The 19,919-nt window shown below is 52.9% G+C and overlaps 1 protein-coding gene across 1 annotated transcript; it reads left to right on the top strand.

Moving 5' to 3' along the window:
* The first annotated feature begins 1 nt into the window (after position 1).
* KLHL18 (kelch like family member 18) lies at positions 2-18,961 on the top strand. Its single transcript, XM_059869502.1, has 10 exons — positions 2-49; positions 9,945-10,075; positions 10,243-10,383; positions 12,191-12,389; positions 14,816-14,976; positions 15,075-15,211; positions 16,444-16,666; positions 17,371-17,475; positions 17,668-17,779; positions 18,575-18,961. The coding sequence occupies exons 1-10, from the start codon at positions 2-4 to the stop codon at positions 18,959-18,961; spliced, it is 1,644 nt and encodes a 547-aa protein (XP_059725485.1).
* Positions 18,962-19,919: the final 958 nt, after the last annotated feature.

The following is a 19,919-nucleotide window of genomic DNA, read 5'->3' as shown; positions in this document are numbered from 1 at the left end:
GATGGGCGAGATCCGGCGGCAGGGAAAGCTCTGCGATGTGACGCTCAAGGTGCGGCCCGGCCCCCGGGGGCGGGGGGGGGCGAGGGAGCCCCGGAGCCCGGAGGGGCCTGAGCGGGGCTGGGAGAGCTCGGGCCCCCAGGGACACTGAGGAACCCCCGGTCCCTGATGGGGCTGAGGGACCCCGACCCCTCAGGGGGCTCAGAGACCTCGAGGGACCCCCCGGCTCCTGAGGGGGCCCCGGTCCTTGAGGGGACACTGAGGGGGGACCTGGACCCCTGAGGAGGTCACGGGTTTTGGGGAGGGGGAGGCTGAGGTAGCATCTGGGGGACCCTGAGGGGGGATGAGGGACCCCCACAGCCTTTGAGGGGGGCTGAGGGACCCCAGCCTCGGAAGGGGGAGCTGAGGGACCCCCTCCATGCCCGTTCCTGGGGGTGCTGAGGGACCTCAGCTTCTGGAGAGGGCTCTTGAGGAGCCCCCAGACCCCTGAGGAGGGACCCCAACCCTTAACAGCGGGGGCTGAGGGACCCCCCCAGTCTCTTTTCCAGAGGGAAGGAGGCAGCTGGAGTTCCCCCAGACCCCTCTGGTGGTGGATGAAGGGGGCAGGAGCAGGAGCTGAGGTCCCCCCTTCCCACGGCTTTGGCAGCAGAGACAGAGCTGCGAGCCCCCACAGCCCCTCGGTGGGGTGCCAGGGGTGTGGGAGCTCCCCAGCCCCGCGGGGTCTCGGAGGGGCTGTGGATCCAGGTTTAGGGACCGACCTCCGGGTACCTAGGAAACCGTTCCCTCATGGGACCATCCCTTCTTAGCATTCCAAGGAATTAATCCCCTCTCAGGATCGTGTCCCTGGCTCTGCCGGCGGGGCTGGCAGGGTGTCCTGTGCAGGCAGGAGCTGCTGGAATCCCTCAGGATTGCAGACTCGCAGGAGCTGGTGGGCTGGGAGCCACACGCAGCTCTGAGTCACTGCACAATTAACTCTGCGCTTTAATTAACCGGGAAGGTGCTGCCTGCCTACTCAGCCTCCTGAAACCTGCCGGGGGGCTGGGCCTGCCGGGCTGTGGGGAGGGGAGCATTCCATGGACACGGGAGGAGGGGCTGAGACTGGGATCCTCCTTGGGAGAGCTCGTTCCTTCTGCAGGGTGATGTTGGTGACAGTCTGGGCTGGAACCTGGGCGAGTTCTGTGGCGAAGGTGGTTTGGGATGCAGAGTGCAGTGGTTTTAGGATTAAACTGGGTGTTGGTGTGGCAGGAGATGACCAGATCCTGGCAGTCCCACGTTTCTGGGAGACAATAGGAGGAGGTTTAGGGTCCCAGTCTTATCTTGGATAAATTCCTCACCATTGTTTCTAAAATTCCTGTGAATAATTATCCATTTCTGTGGATTTTCCATAGCAAAGAGCTGTTTAAATCCCCTTTATCCCTACAGAGGTTGAAAACATATTAGGGAAGGTCAAAACCATCACAGACCAGTTTGGGATGGAAGGAACCTTAAGGATCACCCAGTGCCACCCCTTGGATGGGCAGGGACACCTCCCACTGTCCCAGGCTGCTCCAAGCCCCATCCAGCCTGGCCTTGGACACTTCCAGGGATCCAGGGGCAGCCACAGCTGCTCTGGGAATTCCATCCCAGCCCCTCCCCACTCTCACAGGGAACAATTCCTTCCCAAAATCCCCAAGACAGAGGCCAGAAGCACCTGCTTCATTGTCAGTCCTCTGTCCATGTTGTTTCAAGCATTCCAGCTTTCCCTCCTACACCCACAGCTTGGAATTCCAAGCATTTCATTCATTTGTCTTGAGTCATGCTGTGAAAATATCCCACCTTGTGCTGCCTCTGCCTCTGGCCATCTCCTCTCCCAGTGCCCAGGTGGTTCTGGGATTAGTGCAACCATTCCCTCCCCATTCCCAGGACAGCCTGGCTGCTCCAGCTGCTGGGGCTTTAAGCAGGAGTTTGTCCCAGCTGGAAATTGGAGGTGGCTTTGGATCACTCAGGCCCCCCAAACTCAGCCAGCACAAACATTCTTCTCAGGAATGTTTTCCCACTGGAAATCCAGGCTGGGTTTCCAGCAGGGACAGAATTTGGGTGATTCTTACCCAGAATAAGGAAGGAATGTGAAGGTCATGGAGCTGCTCCAGGGCTGGAGCCCCTCTGCTCTGGAGCCAGGCTGAGAGAGCTGGGAATGTTCCCCTGGAGAGGAGAAGGCTCCAGGGAGAGCTCAGAGCCCTGCCAGGGCCTGAAGGGGCTCCAGGAGAGCTGGAGAGGGACTGGGGACAAGGCATGGAGGGACAGGACCCAGGGAATGGCTTCAGAGGGAAAGAGAGATGGGATGCTGGGAGGGTGGGGAGGGGCTGGGATGGAATTCCCAGAGCAGCTGTGGCTGCCCCTGGATCTCTGGCAGTGCCCAAGGGACAGTGGGAGGTGTCCCTGCCATGGCAGGGGTGGCACTGGATGATCCTCAAGGTCCCTCCCAGGCCAGCCCATTCCAGAGTCTCTGATAAAAGCTTTGAGAAGCATTCCAAGTCCACCCCAGAGGAACCTCCAGGTGGATCCTGATGCTCCCACACCACTGCAGTGAATTTCTTCCCCTTTTTTCCACTCCTGTTACTTTTTGTCTGCCCCATCTCTAAACCAAAAAGCTTCCAAACACCCCTTTGTCCCAGAAGTTGGGTCTTGATGTGCCCAATGCTCCAGCTCATGGATTTGGGAAGTTCTTTTCTCTCCCTGTCTCTTTAACAGCTGCAGGTCAGGGCTGCTCCTGATGTTCCCTCAGAGTTCCCTTTGGAGCCTCTCTGAAATGTTTAATTAAATATTCATTTGCTAGGAGCACACATGGATGGACTGCAGGGAGGAGACACACCTCAGGCTGTGGTTAGTCCTTTTCCTTTGGAAAAATATCGGAATTTTTGCTTAGCAAAGCCACATTTCTGCATTCTTTGAGATTCACTGGGCTGGGCATTGGTGTGGCCATAAAATAACCAAGCCAACCCTTCTCCCCAGCTGATCCCCATCCCAGTTGTGTTCTGGGAGGGGAAGCTGTGCTTTCCTCCTCATCCAGTCCTGGTGGTGATGGGAAAGGTGATGGAGGTTCCACAGGGGCAGGGAAACACCAGGCCTGGAATAATCATGGACAGAGCAGAAATGAGGCTCTGAGCTTTTTTTTCTTCTAATTTGGTGGGGTTTGAGGCTTTGAACTCCAGCTGTGGACAAGCCAAGGGGCAGAATTCCTCTCTCAGAACCTCTCCTCCTTATTTTTAGTGGATTTCCAGTCTTTTTCCCTTCACAGCTCCCAACTAAACACTGCAAAACCCTGAGAATTCCGGCTCACACGTTCGGGGCCATCCTTCCCTGAGCTGCAGATCCTGATCTGATCTTTAACTGCACAAAGAAGCCCCTCAGTGCTGGTGTTCTTCCTGAGCATTGTTTCTGGAATTGTTTCATCCTTGCAGGATGAAAGCAGCCTGGGCAACTTTGTTTTCTGGGATGTGCTGTCTGTGCTCCAGGCCAAGGTCCGAGCGCTCTCCAGGGACACATCAGAGGCTGCTGGAATGCAGAAACCAGGGCAAACGGATCCATCCTATTCCTTCCTTACAAATTAACAGGGAATAAATCCCTTCCCAGCTCCTGCTGGCTCCCACTGGAGCCAGGGGAGAATGATCCAAATGCCAGGCTGGCACCTCCAGAAATCCTGGCCAAACTGTGGCAGGAGGGAAGGGTTGTGCCTCCCCAAATCCTTGGACAGAGCTGATGTGAGCTCCTGTTGCTGCTGCAGCTCCTCCTGTGGATCTGAGCCACTCCAATGCCATTTTTCCATGACTAACTCCAAGACTAATTAGAAAAGTCTCCTAAAATATAACCCAGGTCTGGCAAACTGAAATAATTCCCAGCTGTGGAGAGGGTACAATATTTGCTTTGTGTACAATCCCACCAACGGGTCATAGCCCTGGTGGCTTCTCTCCCACCCTGATCCCAGTTTTTCCAGAGCAGATTGTTCACTCCAAACCCCCAGACTGGAGCAGTTGCACCCCTGAGAGCTGATGCAGAGGTGGAGGAGCCTCTGGATAAATGGAATTCCAGACAGCTCAGGCTGCCTGCCTGATCCCAGCAGGATCCTTGGAAACTCAGTGCCTGGCTGTGCTGCAGATGTTGCAGCGTGTTTGGGAGATCCTCCAGGAAAACAAGCCTGGAAAGAGAGGGAATATCTGTTTTATGGGAGAAATTGGAGGAGCAGATGATGCATTGTGCACAGGAGAGCTGCAGGATGGGGCTGTGATTCCAGCCTTGTCACCCAGCAGACAGGGATTCTTTGGGATTCTGCCTGGATGTGATTCCCCCGAGCTCTCGGCTGCCTTCAGCTCTCCTCTTACAGAAAATATGAGGATTTTTAGTTCCAGGATAACACAAAATTCCTTTTTGCTGTCCCTTCAGGAGCACTGAGGAGGGCAGGGCTGGAGCTGATCCTCTCAGGATGCTCTCTGTCCATGTGGGAAGTGGAAGGACTGGAATTCCAAAAAGCAGTTGGGTTTCTCTGAGCTGGCAGGGAATTCTCTGGGAGTGTGGCTTTGTTGTACATCCAGAGGGGACGTGTCCTCTGCTGCAAAGGAATTGGTCACCATTCTCATGGAATCCTGGAATGCTCTGGGCTGGAGGGACCTTCAGGATCACCCCATTGCTACCCCTGCCATGGCAGGGACACCTCCCACCATCCCAGGGTGCTCCAAGCCCCAGAGTCCAACCTGGACTGGGATGCTGCCAGGGATCCAGGGGCAGCCACAGCTGCTCTGGGAATTCCATCCCCATATCCCATCCATCCCTGCCCTCTGGCAGTGGGAAGCCATTCAGAATTCCCTCTTTCCTGCTGTCCACACTGGGGGATCAGCCCAGGGCAGGGGGGGTTCTGGCCAGGGAATGTGGAGCTCCTTATCCTCCAACAGCCCCAAATCCTTCCCTTCTCATTGTCCCCCTTGTCCCCCCAGCCTGGATTTGTGTTTGGGATTGTCCTGATCCAGCTGCATCCCATTACCTCTTCCTGGCAAAACAGGGCTGGGATGGATTGGACACCAGCTCTGCTTCTGCTCTGGCCTCTCTGTGCCCTCAGTGCCAGCATCCCACAGAAGAGATGGATTTGGGGTTTTCTGAGACCTCTGCAGCACAAAACTCAGCGAGTTCTCAGCTCTGCAGGGTGGTGACGTCAGGAGCACAGAAATGCCTTTCTCCCACCTACACCCTTTCCTTGGAGAAAGGCTCCTTGTGCCCTGGAATTTGTTAGCATTTGGGGGCTGTGGGGGTGTCCAGGGCCAGATTCCTTTGTCACCCACTCAGAAGGGAATTCCAGGATTCCTGGGCTCAGGAGGGATGCTTGCAACGCTCCTTCTTCTGGAAAACAGAATCTTTTGCCTTAAAAGCAAAGGACCTAAAATTATAAATTGTAAAACAGAACATCCTGGAATGGTATTGATGCCTCAGGTTTTAGCTTTTATGTTTTTCAGGTTCTGTGCTGCTTTAGTGTGTGGGGCTGAGCTTCACACCAGGGCATGGTGAGCTCTGTGCACAGAGCAGGGAGACAAAACAATTCCTGCTCCAGCTGGGCACCAAGGACAAATGAGCCAAATCCCAGCCCAGGAGCACAAACCCCGTGGGCTGGAGAGAGAAAAACAAGCAGGGTGGGAGTGCCTGGGCTAAAGCTGGGCTGGGACAATGAACTGCAAGGTGCAAATGGAGCAGAGCTGATCCCAGGGAGAGACCCCGGGAGCGCTCGTGCATTTTGGGGCCATTTTGGGTCATCTTGGGTGCAGCCCTGGCTGGGCTCTGCTGCTGCCCACGGTGCATCCATGGAGGAGATCCTTGGAATCAATCCCTGCTTTATTCTTTAGCTCTGCCCAGTCTCTGCTCCAGGGCAGCCTGCACAAGGCATCAGTACCAGGAAGGGGATGAGCTCTTTCCCGCTTTCTCCTTAGGTGACTCCATCAGGAAAGTGCTTTAATTTAGTCATGGAAAAGGGAGAGCCTTTGGCTCTGGAGGAAGGGAGTACTTTGAGAAAGAAGATATGAGGATGAGCTGAATGGACTCATCCTTGGAAGCATTTTCCATATTCCACAGAAAATCCTGTCCTTTGCCTGCAGCAGGAAATGCAGCTGTTCCTTGGGGACTCTCCATGAAGCACTGATGAAATTAACACAATGGTGCTTTTAGAGCAGAGATCCCAATTTCTCCATCTCCCCAAGGGCTCTCCACCATTCCAGGAGCAAGTTCCAAAGAGAAGGAATCCCAGCTTTTGTCTTGTCCAGCACCAGGGAGTATTTCCCAGGCTCTTTGCTGCTGCAGCTCCGTGGATCTCCTGCTCACAGGGACCATTCCCAGTCTGGCAGCACTGGGCAATCCCAGACCCAAAGGATTTCATCCCAGTGGTGATCCCAGCTGTCCTTATCCCACAGGAATCTTGCAGGATGCCTGGGGATGTTTGCTCTGCAAGACCCAGCTGTGTAGGAGATCATGAGGCTGTTTGGTGGCAGCTCCTCTGGTGCAGCCCTGGAACTGCAGCCTGCTGGAACCTTCCACCCTTGGCCAGGGACTGGGGCCATGGAATCATGGAGTGGTTTAGGTTGGAAAAGCCCTCTTGGATCACTGAGTCCAGCCATGACCCAGCACTGACCGTGTCTCCAAGTGCCACATCCACATGGATGTCACATCCCACCAGGGATGGGGAGCCACCACTGCCCTGGGCTGTCCCTTCCAAGGCCTCACCCCCTTTTCCATGAGGAAATTTTCCCAATTTCCACCCTGAGCTCAGCCTGAGGCTGTTCCCTCTCCTCCTGTCCCTGTTCCCTGGAGCACAGCCCGACCCCCCTGGCTGTCCCCTCCTGGCAGGAGCTGTGCAGAGCCACAGGGTCCCTCCTGACCCCCCTTTTCTCCAGGCTGAGCCCCTTCCCAGCTCCCTCAGGAGTTTTCCAGTTCCTTCTCAGCTCCATTCCCTTCCCTGGACACCCTCCAGCTCCTCAATGTCACTCTTGCCATGAGGGGCCCAGAGCTGCCACCTGGGCTCTGTAAATTACAGTTACTTTCTGAAATAAGGGCCTTTTTCTCCTCCTTGGGTCACACTACAGGCTTGGGGCTTGAGTAAATATAACCTTGGTGTTGAAATTCCTGTTATCTTTAGTTATAAAGATAATTTTGCCTATAAATAGGAGGTCACTGTATGCATTTGAAGCAGGTGTTTCACTTTAAGAGGTGCCTGTTCAATTTTAGCACCACGTTTCATTTATTAAAAAGCTGAAATGAGATTTGGACAGTTGTGATTTTTGGCAGCTTGAGCTTAGGGGGAAATGAAAGTCAAGTAAAATGTTGCTTTTCTTGCACACTCAGCCTGAATGGGAGCACTCATCCAAACAAACCAAATGAACTGCTCCAGTTGGAGTGAATTCCTTACAGGATTTCAGAGATAAGAGGAGGCCTTGTTCTCTCACCTTTCAGAAGCAGCAGAAGGAAAACTGGGGTGCTTCTGTGTGTTGGGATGTTTGAGACACACAGGAAGGGATTTCCCAGCAGCATGGAGGGGTATCAATAATGGGATTTATTATTGATGAATCACTGGGCTGGGCCAGGAGCAGCTGCTGAGGGCATGGCCTCAGCCGTGGGCAAGGGATGGGCTGGAGCTGCTGAGCAGGGAGGGGTTCCTGAGCCTCCAGGCTGGAATGGGGACAGGCCAAGCAGCACATTTGTCCCTGTGGTCACCCAGGCTGTGCCTGCTTCTGTGTTGTGGGAATCAGAAAGATAGAAATCCTCACAAACACAAAATTACAGCCTTAGAAGAAGCCTAGATTGATGTGGAAAGCAAGGTACAGACACTGAACAGGGAAATCATCAACTTATGTTTCTATAAGTTATATATATCTATAACCTTCTATTAGTTATGTTTCTATAAGTTATAGATATATATAACCTATAAGTTATGTTTCTATAAGTTATAGATATATATAACCTTCTATAAGTTATGTTTCTATAAGTTATATATATCTATAACCTTCTATAAGTTATGTTTCTATAAGTTATATATATCTATAATCTTCTATTAGTTATGTTTCTATAAGTTATATATATTTATAACCTTCTATAAGTTATGTTTCTATAAGTTATATATATCTATAACCTTCTATTAGTTATGTTTCTATAAGTTATAGATATCTATAACCTTCTATAAGTTATGTTTCTATAAGTTATATATATCTATAACCTTCTATAAGTTATATATATCTATAACCTTCTATAAGTTATGTTTCTATAAGTTATATATATCTATAACCTTCTATTAGTTATGTTTCTATATGTTATATATATCTATAACCTTCTATTAGTTATGTTTCTATATGTTATATATATTTATAACCTTCTATAAGTTATGTTTCTATAAGTTATATATATTTATAACCTTCTATAAGTTATGTTTCTATAAGTTATATATATCTATAACCTTCTATAAGTTATGTTTCTATAAGTTATGTTTCTATAGTTATAAGTAAGAATATGCCTTAAATAAGTAAGAAAATGTATTAGATAATGAAGGGTTTTATAATATAATAATGCAGTAATATGACTATATAGAATAAGAGTTTAGATATTATAATAGAAACATATGTGTATACATGTAATTTCGACCTTATTAGACAAAAGTATCCTCATTACAGTAGAAAAAAAATAAAGGTAATAAGTTAAAAAAGCAAAACATACTGTATAACAACTGTCCATTGGGTTAGAAAATTATATACTGTTACAACAAAGAATTTATTACCATCTTAGACTGTGGCTGACTGCTTACTATCTTACAAATCTCATCACCTTTGGGACTGATGTTATCTAAAGAATAAATCATTCTTAATCTAGTCATGATCCCATCCCTTCCATGAATACAACAACACCTACACTGTGCCAGCCCTTCCCACTGGGAATTCCCAAAGCCAGAGCTCCAGCAGTGTCCTGAGGGATTTCCCTGTCCTGAGCAGCACCTGGGGACACAGAGAGTCCTCACCTGGCAGGGATGGAGGGAAGGAAAATCCCAGGGATGTGGGGAGGGCTGGCAGCTCCCAGGTTCTGGAATCACTTCCCTTTATGGCCTTGCCTTATGAAATTTGCTGTATTTTTGTGTTTCTAAAGCTCTGTCCGGGCTGGAGTTTGTGCTCTCAGTGGGAGGTCAGGGTGGGAAGCTGCTCTGCCAACATTCCTTCCTCTCCAGAGCCAGGGAGGTGGCCTGGAGCTCCATCCCCTCGTGGGATGCTGCATGTTGGAATCCAAAATGCAGGGAACTCTCAGAACTTTGGGTCTGTAAGCCAAATTTTAGAATTAAACCCAGGATTTGATCTGAGACCTTGGAAAAGGTTTCCCAGTTTCCCAACTGAGGTGCTAGAAACGAGAATGTGGATTTGTTGTTTAAAGCAGAGACATGTTGAGCTAAGTAAAGGAAAGTTTAGAGGTTTTTGAGTTTAAAATATAGAAAAAAATAAAAGCAGTTACAGAGGTAAACAAGGAGTTTAGAATGCAGTACTGTGGGTTTGTGTGCCATAACATGGCTGGCTAAGAAAGCTCACACTCTAGCATAAGACAGAAGATTGAAGGATATAATATTAATATTTAGGATATAATTAAGGATATAATATTGAAGGACAAAATATTGAAGGTCAAGAACATAAATATCATTGTTGGCAGTGTTTTATTGTCAATAAATCCTTAAAAGGTCTTTAACTAAGAGTCCTGTGACCTTCTGAGCCATGCAGTGAAGGTGTGAGCCCAGCTCACCCTTCCTGCCTCTGTAGAAGATAAGAAAATAAATCACATCAAAGACAGCTCAGAGGTCCTGTCTCTACTTCCTTCCAAAGCTCTGCACAGGTGAATTGTCCCAGCTGCAGGGACTCCCTGGAGCAGTGGCTGGTGCTGATCCCTTCTCCTCCCTGCTCTCCCTGCTTTAGGTGGGGGACCACAAGTTCAGCGCTCACCGGATTGTGCTGGCAGCGTCCATCCCCTACTTCCACGCCATGTTCACCAACGACATGATGGAGTGCAAGCAGGATGAGATTGTCATGCAGGGCATGGATCCCAGGTAAAACTCCCAGGGGAAACCCCAGGGACCACAACTGCCCTGCCTCGCTGCGTGTGCAAGGCTCAAAGCCTGTTCCCAGTGCGAGGATCCCACAAAGCATCCTGCTGTTGGCAGTGCTATCCCAGCTGGACTCCAGTGCATTTTCTGCCCTTTCTCCCTGTTTTCAGTGCTCTGGAGGCTCTGATCAACTTTGCCTACAACGGTCACCTGGCCATAGACCAGCAGAATGTGCAGTCCCTGCTCATGGGGGCGAGTTTCCTGCAGCTGCAGAACATCAAGGACGCTTGCTGCACCTTCCTCAGGGAGAGGTGAGTGGGGCTGGGGGGATCCTGGGGGAATTCCAGCTGCTCCCCAGCAGCAGTGAGGTTATGTCACTGTGTCCAGCTTGGGAGGAGCAGAATGCGTCCTTCTAGCAGGATGAGGAGTGTGCATCCCAAAACTTGGCATCTGTAGAGTTATGGAACACTAAATGGGTTGGGAGGGATCTTAAAGCCCATCCCAATCCTCCCCTGCCATGGGCAGGGACACCTCCCACTGTCCCAGGCTACTCCAAGCCCCATCCAACCAGGCCTTGGACACTTCCAAGGATCCAGGGGCAGCCACAGCTCTCTGGGAATTCCATCCCAGGGCCTCCCGACTCTCCCAGCCAGGAATTCCTTCCCATCCATCCCTGCCCTCTGGCAGTGGAAGCCATGCCCCCTTCTCGTACCACTCTCAGTCCCTTCAGAATAACCCATCACTCCTTTATGGAGACACAGTGAGAGACCTTGGACAGCCACAGAATCAAAACTCAGAGCAAAACTGAGGAGACATTTCCCTTTTTGAGAGCCCATCCTGGCAGGAATTGCCCTTCCTGCTGCCATGTGTGCTAAAGAGGAGGAACACAGTGCCTCAGCCCAGGAGCTGGACAGGAAACTGTGGCACAGCCCTAAACTGGTCCCAGGTTTTTCAATTTCCTCACTGGTGTTTGGCTGTGAGGCTGTTCCAGCAGCACAGTGTGGAAATGGAAAGCTGGGATACTCTTTGTCCACATTCCACATGGATTCTCAGCCCTGCCAGGGAGTCTGATGTGTTCACTTTTCCCAGCCTGGCTTCTCTGCAGCTGCTCAGGGCATTCTCTGGTGTGATGTCAAACACGCCCACCAAATACAGGGATTGGCCACCAAAATTCTCCCAAACCCACCAGGAGCAGCCAGCTGTCCTAAGTGAAGTCCTGGCTTTGAGTGCACAGCTGCCAGTTTGGTTAATAACCAAAACTTAGTGGATTCTGGCCACCCTGGAGAGCTGGGACATGGACACTGAGCTCTCCTTCTCGAGTGGAATTGAGAATTGGGATATTTTTAGGCAGCTGTGTTGTAACCAAGCCCTCAGAGTCACCCTCATGTGACAGTTCCCCACCCAGCAGCACAGGGACCTGGAGCTGCTGCAGAGATCCACAGGAGGCCCCAGGGCTGCTGCACGGCTGGAGCCAGGCTGGGAGAGCTGGGAATGTTCCCCTGGAGAGGAGAAGGCTCCAGGGAGAGCTCAGAGCCCTGCCAGGGCCTGAAGGGGCTCCAGGAGAGCTGGAGAGGGACTGGGCACAAGGCATGGAGGGACAGGACACAGGGAATGGCTCCCACTGCCAGAGGGCAGGGATGGATGGGAGATTGGGAATTGGGAATTCCCGTCTGGGAGGGTGGGGAGGATCTGGCACAGTGCCCAGGGAAGCTGTGGATGCTCCCAGAGCCACCTGGATCTATCCAATGCCTCTTTGGCAGGGACAAGGGAACATTTGTGTTTCCATCCTGTGGCTCTGCCTTGGATTCACCTGGAGCTCCCTGTGCAGGTCAGCTGCTGGGTGAGCTGGAATGGGCCATCACTGGAGAGAACAGGACACATCTTCCACTGCACTGAGTGTCCTCCTGTGCTTCCCAGAATCCTAGAATGGTTTGGGTTGGAAGGGACCTAAAATCCCATCCATTCCACCCCTGCCATGGCAGGGACACCTCCCACTGTCCCAGGCTGCTGCAAGCCCCAATGTCCAACCTGACCTTGGACACTCCCAGGGATCCAAGAGCAGTCATCTTCTCCTCCATTAACCTGGCATTCCTGTTCTCTCCTGCTCCCCTTCTGCAGGCTCCATCCCAAGAACTGCCTGGGTGTCCGGCAGTTTGCCGAGACCATGATGTGCACGGTGCTCTACGACGCTGCCAACAGCTTCATCCACCAGCACTTCGTGGAGGTCTCCATGTCCGAGGAGTTCCTGGCCCTGCCCTTGGAGGATGTCCTGGAGCTTGTTTCCAGGGATGAGCTCAACGTGAAGTCTGAAGAGCAGGTGGGTACCTGGTGTAGGGCTTGGCCAAGGAAGGTTTGACCTTGAGGGGTTTCTTGCTGCTTGGGAGTGGAACGGGAATGGGAATTGTCCTGTTCCTGGGCTGAGTGGAGCTGAGATGTCCTGGCACAGTGGGGACACTCAGAGGTGCTGGACAGAGCTGTGATGGTTCTCTGTGCCTGCTCCAGACTGACTTGTTCCTAAAGAAACAGAAGGCAGGGCTTTTTTAGGATCACAGAATCACAGAGGTTGGAAAAGCCATCAGAGAGCATCAAGTCCAACACTTCCCCCCGCACTGCCAAGGCCACCACTGGCCATGTCCCCAGGTGCCACATCCACATGGCTTTCAAATCCCTGCAGGGATGGGAACGCCACCATGCCCTGGGCAGCTGTGCCACATCTGGACAGCCCTTCCCATGAAGGAATTTTTCCAAATTCCCACCCAAACCTCTGCTGGGACAACATGAGGCTGTTTCCTCTCCTCCTGTCCCTTGTTCCCCTGGAGAAGAGCTGGAATCCCACCTGGCTGCACCCTCCTGTCAGGGAGTTTGTGGGAGTGAGAGGAGTTTAGGATGTTCCACAGCCTTGACAATCCATCAGTGTGGGCTGACAGTGAGCAGGGAAAACAGCCTGTCCTTGAGCCTGGAAATCTGTCCTGCTGTTCCTGAGGAGGTGACAAAGGCAGAGCAGACCTCCAGCTTCTCCTTGTAGGGTAGAAATGTGCTTCTTTAATCAGGCTGAGGGAGGGAGGGGAATCTGCCCCACATTCCAGCCGCATTCCTGTGTCATACCAAGAATTCCTCACTCTGTTTTTCCCAGAGCAGGTAGGATCCAAAGAGTCCATCCTGGGGACACGTCCCCTTGCCCTGGCAACTGCCAGCCCCACCCTTCAGAAATTCCAGTAGCGCCCTGCAGAGTAGAAGAAAATTGGTTTGGGGTTTTTAATCCCTGTGGTGCTGTTGGAGAAGCATTTTTGCACTGGAAAGTTTGGGAATTGTGTTGGGAGAGACTCCAGATGCCTCTATGCAAGAAAGAGTTGATGACTTTGTTCTGGTCAGTCTTAAAGTTTGCAGTAACTTTAATGGGGAGTCCTGTGAACTCAGGAATGTGGATCCCAAATCGAACTGGGACCAGGGCACCAGGATCCTTTTGTAGCTGGAGTCATCCAGTGGGGCTTCAGAGAGGGGCCTCACTGTCCCCTGCAGTGTCTGGGATGGAGCCTGAAGGGACCAGCTCAGCTCCAGGTGTCTCCAGTGCAGTCATCCAGAGATGGAGCCCTGTCATCAAACCTGTCTCCTGGTTTCTCATGGAGCAGCACCATTCCCAGTCTCCTTTCCCAGTTTGCAGATTTCTGTCACTAAATCAACACAGTTTTGTGTTTTGTGCCACCTCCTCGGCCAAAATCCTCCTTGCAGCTCCCTCATCTCCCTGCAAGCTTCTGTGCTGAATGTCCCATCCCACGGGACAGGAGATCAGGATTGTCAGAGGCAGGGAAAGAAACCTGCATGGAGCCAGGCTGGGAATGTTCCCCTGGAGAGGAGAAGGCTCCAGGGAGAGCTCAGAGCCCCTGCCAGGGCCTGAAAGGGCTCCAGGAGAGCTGGAGAGGGACTGGGGACAAGGGATGGAGGGACAGGACCCAGGGAATGGCTCCCACTGCCAGAGGGCAGGGATGGATGGGAGCTTGGGAATTGGGAATTCCTGGCTGGGAGGGTGGGGAGGGGCTGGGATGGAATTCCCAGAGCAGCTGTGGCTGCCCCTGGATCCCTGGAAGTGTCCAGGTCCAGGTTGGACAGGGCTTGGAGCAGCCTGGGATAGTGGAAGGTGTCCCTACCCATGGCAGGGGGTGGCACTGGATGATCCTTGATGTTCCTTCCAACCCAAACCATTCCATGATTTCATGGCATTTCATTCCCATCTGTGAGAAATGAATTTGTAGAGGATTTTTAAAGTTTGGCAGAAGGTTCACATAGTATCTATTTGTATGTAAACCTTGAGATAAGAAATGTTGACTCAGAAATGCCATGGAATAGGGATGGATATTGTTGAGAGAGAAATGGAACTAGAAACAAGTTTTGAAGGATAGTTTTGTAAATAAGAGTGGATATTTTGGAGAAATAGAGCTATGAAAGATGTAGGACTCACGAGGGGTAGTTTTAGATGATTATCTTTAAAGTATTTAGAGTGTAGTGTGGTAAAAGTTGATAAGCTAAGACACACTTACAGTGTATTGTAATTAGGAAACAGGTGGGTTTTGATTGTAATGGCATGAATTATAACATCTGTATTGTCTCACTCTTCACATGAGAGTAAAAATGGAATAAAAGTTTTTAAAACATTTCTCAGTTACTCCATCTCTGAGTCAGAAAATCCAACACCCATCCACTTGCACAACCCCCACAATCCCCCTTGCCCCTGCTGTCTCCTGGCAGGTGTTTGAAGCTGCCCTGGCCTGGATCAGGTTCGAGCGAGAGCAGAGGGAGCCCTTCCTGCCCGAGCTGCTGTCCCGGATCCGGCTGCCGCTCTGCCGGCCGCAGTTCCTCACCGACCGCGTGCAGCAGGACGACCTGGTCCGCTGCTGCCACAAGTGCAGGTGAGCCTTGGGGCCAGCAGGGAGGCAATGTCAGAGCCTGCAATCTCAGCCTCCAGCCAGTCAGATCTCCTCTCTAATACTCCACCGTTGGATTTCAGGGATCTGGTGGACGAGGCCAAGGATTACCACCTGATGCCGGAGCGCCGGCCGCACCTGCCGGCATTCAAGACGCGGCCGCGGTGCTGCACGTCCATCGCGGGGCTGATCTACGCCGTGGGGGGACTCAACTCAGCAGGTACCTTGCAGTGGAAAGACCACCAGGGCCTGGGGGGATGATGGGATGCTGGAATTCCCTCCTGTGGAAGCGTGGAGCAGTTTCTCCTCCTCCATGCAGCACTTTGATCCTTCCGGTGACACTCTCAGGGTGGTTGTGCCCGTAGTTTAACATCTTCCATCTCAAATCCTGTCCAGGTGGGGCTTACTTAGGACATATTCCTAAAGAGTTTGATGGGCCTGGATCCCCAAGCAGGACTTGCAGGGATCTTCACAATGTTGTTGGTGTTGTGGGATCACAGCACTTTGGCATGAGCCTCACCGTGACATAAAAAGGGAACAGAAAGTGACCAAGGAAAACCCTTCTCCGGAGAAGCTGCACTCCCCGGAAGCAGCGACACCACAGATGGGACTTGCAGGTCTCTGCTGCCCCTTGGAGGACAGTGGAGGTGCCACTTCCACTGAGTGAACGTGTCCAGGCTCCTCATGCAGAGCCCGGCAGAGCTTGGAAGTGTTCCCCGATCTTTTGGAGTGTGGGAACAATGGGAATTGTTCAGAGTGGCGTCTCTGGGGGTGAGCAGGGATATGTGGCTGGGAAATGTCTCTGGGGAGCAGGAAGGCTGGAATAGGATGTGAGAGCCCAGGATAGGACAGAGAATCCCAGAATGGTCTGGGTTGGAAGGGACCTTAAGGATCATCCTATCATCCTGGTTTTTTAAGTTTTTCTGAGCCTTCTGATGTTTAGATTCTTGTAAGGAACTTTCTCACGCACTTTATGTAAATAACTTAGTGGTTTGCATTCTTTTATGGAGGAGTAGAAATGTGATGGACTGTTCATCTGTCCAGTGTCATTGGAGAGGTGGCACTGTCACCCTCCAATCCACTGTCACTTTTGGAAATCTATAAATGTTAGAGTCAGAAATTAAACACCCTCTTTTTTGGCTTGGAGAGCTGCATGTCCACATTGTTTTATTTTGTGTCCTATAGCGACAATCATCCCGTTCCACTGGGACACCTCCCACTGTCCCAGGCTGCTCCAAGCCCTGTCCAGCCTGGCCTTGGACACTTCCAGGGAGCCAGGTGCAGCACTTTGCACTTGGCCTTGTTGAATCTTTCCCCAGATATTTTCCCAAAGAAAAGCCAGCAAATTCCCCATGCCAACCCCATCTTTAGGCACCCCTCTAAACCCCCCTCACCATCCTAGGGCTTCATCAGGTCTCCCTCTTTTAATTTGAGTAGCAAATTTCTATGCAGGCGACTCCCTGAACGTGGTGGAGGTGTTTGACCCCATTGCCAACCGCTGGGAGAAGTGCCAGCCCATGGGCACGGCGCGCAGCCGCGTCGGCGTGGCCGTGCTCAACGGGCTGCTCTACGCCATCGGCGGCTACGACGGCCAGCTGAGGCTCAGCACCGTGGAGGTCTACAACCCCGACACCGACTCCTGGTCCAAAGTGGAAAGCATGAACAGTAAGAGGAGGTAGGTGCAGCTCACAGCGAGGAGACTTCTGGAAAAGCAGGGGAAAAGGAGGTGTGAGGAAGAGTGGTTCTTGAAAGGCAAGGAGAAATTATTTTGGAGGAAGAGTGGGGTGGCAGGTGGTGGGCACCTGGCAGGATGTGTGGGGGGGGGGGGGGGAAATGGGAAAGGAGAAGTGGGTCAGAGTGGAGGCAGCTGGGATTTCCTTGGTTAGTGGAGTTGGGCTCTGGTCTCAGGGAACAGGGATAGGACAAGGGGAAATGGCCTCAAGCTGTGCCAGGAGAGTTCAGGTTGGATACAGGGAAAATTCCGCTTGGAAAGGGTTGTCCAGCCCTGGCCCAGGCTGTGTAGGGCAGGGGTGGAGGGTGTACATGCCCCTCACCAGGTTTCTCTGGAGCTCCCTCAGCCACTCCTGCTGCTCCAGCCCCTTCCCAGCTCCATTTCCTTCTCTGGACACACTCCAGCCCCCCAATGTCTTTTTCTCTTGTGAGCAGCCCAAATCCACACCCAGGATTTGAGGTGCTCCTGCCATGAGCACCTTTCCCCTTTGTGAGCTCAGAGGTCAGGTGGGACTGAGCAGTTTGGAGGTGAATCCAGGGAAAAAGCAGTTTGGTGGGATGCCACAGGCACAGTGTGTGGGGTCACAGCACTGGGGACAGGGTGACAGCACCTCCAGCCACCTCACAGGGTCCTGCTGTTCCTTGCAGTGCCATGGGAACAGTGGTGCTGGATGGGCAGATCTACGTGTGTGGTGGCTACGATGGAAACTCATCCCTCAACTCAGTGGAGTCCTACTCTCCAGAAACAAACAAGTAAGAGCCCTTGGGGTCCCAGAGCTTTTCCAGGTTCCCCTCCGGCGTTCCGTGTCCTGGCACCGCTGGGCATTTGGGCTGTGAGAATGGTTTGAATAAGGAGTGGGCAAAGGAGAGATGGTAGAATCCAGCACTAGAAAAGCTTGGAATGATCTGTGGGAGTCCTGCTGACCTCTCCCCTCTCCCTCCCAGGTGGACAGCAGTGACCCCCATGAGCTCCAACCGCAGCGCTGCCGGAGTCACCGTGTTCGAGGGCCGGATCTACGTGTCCGGAGGGCACGACGGGCTCCAGATCTTCAACAGTGTAAGGGCCTGGGCAGGGCTCAGCCTCTGCTCCTCAGCTGGGGCTGGAAGGCTCCGTGTCCTGTCCCTGGGCATCCAAACAGCCCCGAGTGGTTGTGCCACCAAACTGTGTCACTTCCACCCATTACAGAAAAACCTGAGGGGGAAGAGAAGTGCCTCATTTATCCCTTTGGGGCCATGGAGGTGTTCTGAGGGTTGGAGCCCCTTGGATATGGAGATAGGCTGGGAGAGAAGAGAAGGCTCCAAAGAGCCCCTTGCAGGGCCTGAAGAGGCTCCAGGAGAGCTGGGGAGAGGGACTGGGGACAAGGCGTGGAGGGACAGGACACAGGGAATGGCTTTGAGCTGAAGGAGGGGAGATTAGGTGGGATATTGGGAAGTAGTTCCTGCCTGTGAGGGTGGGGAAGCCCTGGCACAGGTTGCCCAGAGAAGCTGTGGCTGCCCCTGGATCCCTGGAAGTGTCCCAGGCCAGGCTGAATCGGGCTTGGAGCAGCCTGGGACAGTGGAGGTTGTCCCTGGCACTGGATGAGCTTTAAGGTCCCTTCCAACCCAAACCCTTCAGGCACCATCCCATAACAGCCAAACTTTTAACTGAAGGCTGTTCAGTCCTCCCAGCTCCCTCAGCCGCTCCTGCTGCTCCAGACCCTTCCCTTCCCTGATTTACCACGACAAACCCCAAACTGCCCCACTTTGGAGGTGCCCCAGCAATGCCAGCACCCCGGGGTGGGGCGGGGGAATGCCCCAGGGCGATTCCCAAGGCAGCAGCAGCATCCCTGACAGCGCTCGTGCCCCCTGGCAGGTGGAGTACTACAACCCGCACACGTCCAGCTGGCACGCGGTCCCGCCCATGCTGAACAAGCGGTGCCGGCACGGCGCGGCCGCGCTGGGCAGCCGCATGTTCGTCTGCGGCGGCTACGACGGCTCCGGCTTCCTGAGCGCCGCCGAGCTCTACAGCTCCGCGGCCGAGCAGTGGTACCTGATCGTGCCCATGAACACCCGGCGCAGCCGCGTCTCCCTGGTGGCCAACTGCGGCCGGCTCTACGCCGTGGGCGGCTACGACGGACAGTCCAACCTCAGCTCGGTGGAGATGTACGACCCCGAGAGCAACCGCTGGACGTTCATGGCGCCCATGGTGTGCCACGAGGGCGGCGTGGGCGTGGGCTGCGTGCCGCTCCTCACCATCTGACACGGGGGGGTTGGGGTTGGGTTTGGGTTTGGGTTTGGGGGGCGTCTCGTCTGCAGCGAGCGTGCCAGGAATTCCAGGTGCTCGATCCGAACACAAACTTGACTTGAGAGTAATCCCCACCTGTAAGTTTTTGGGCTGAAGGTCCTGAAGGGTGAAATGTGGTGAGTTTATGTGCGAGCAGAGACTCCTCGGCCTCCCCCAGAGCCGAGGCCGAGCGGATCCATCCACCCATCGTCGGTTTTCCTGCGGTTGCACCTTTGGGAAGTGCCGTTGTGGGCTGGGGGAGGGGGCCAGGCTTCATTGTGACATAAAAACGGCCACTTCAAGGACTTGGAAAATCCATCTGCACCTTCTGGGAGCAACAAAACCCCCTGAGCCCTCCCAGGGGCACCAGCAGCAATTTGGGGGGTCCTGGTTGCACAGGGGGTCTCCAAAGAGGACAAACACGGCACTGTCACTTCCCGGAGCTTCTTACACAAGACACCCCCAGTTTCTCGTGCTTTCCTCAGCTTGATGTGGAAAACTTCTCCACAAGAGCCACAGGATGGAGAAACCAGGAAGAGGAAAACTTCAGTTAAACCAGGATCGTTTGGGCAAGCTCTAGAGAAGGATGGATGGAAACGACTCCAAGGCAACAGCCTGAGGGTTTCAGAATGGAAAATAGATTATCAGGATGTCCTTTAAATTAATTATTGAGGTATTTTCCAAGCCTAAGAGGCAGCTGGAACAGAAAGGCTGGGATGTTTTAGGAGAGGCAAGGAAAATACGTGGTGTGTCGTGCTCTGCTGGGAAAGGTCTTTGCCATGGGTTTTGTGCCAGGAAACTTTGGAATGCTGGCAGAGCCAAAGAGCTGCCTGGCAGCATCTTCCCTGCATCAGCCCTTCAGCCCCTGTCCTGCATGATCCGTGATCCACCGTCCCTCCGGAGCTCTCCGTGCCCGGCTCTTCCCGTGCCACCC

The sequence above is a fragment of the Haemorhous mexicanus genome, chromosome 1 (assembly GCF_027477595.1).
Source record: "Haemorhous mexicanus isolate bHaeMex1 chromosome 1, bHaeMex1.pri, whole genome shotgun sequence".
Lineage (NCBI taxonomy): Eukaryota > Metazoa > Chordata > Aves > Passeriformes > Fringillidae > Haemorhous > Haemorhous mexicanus.
The sequence above is the reverse complement of the archived record's forward strand: the minus strand, read 5'-3'. Positions and strand labels throughout refer to the sequence as shown.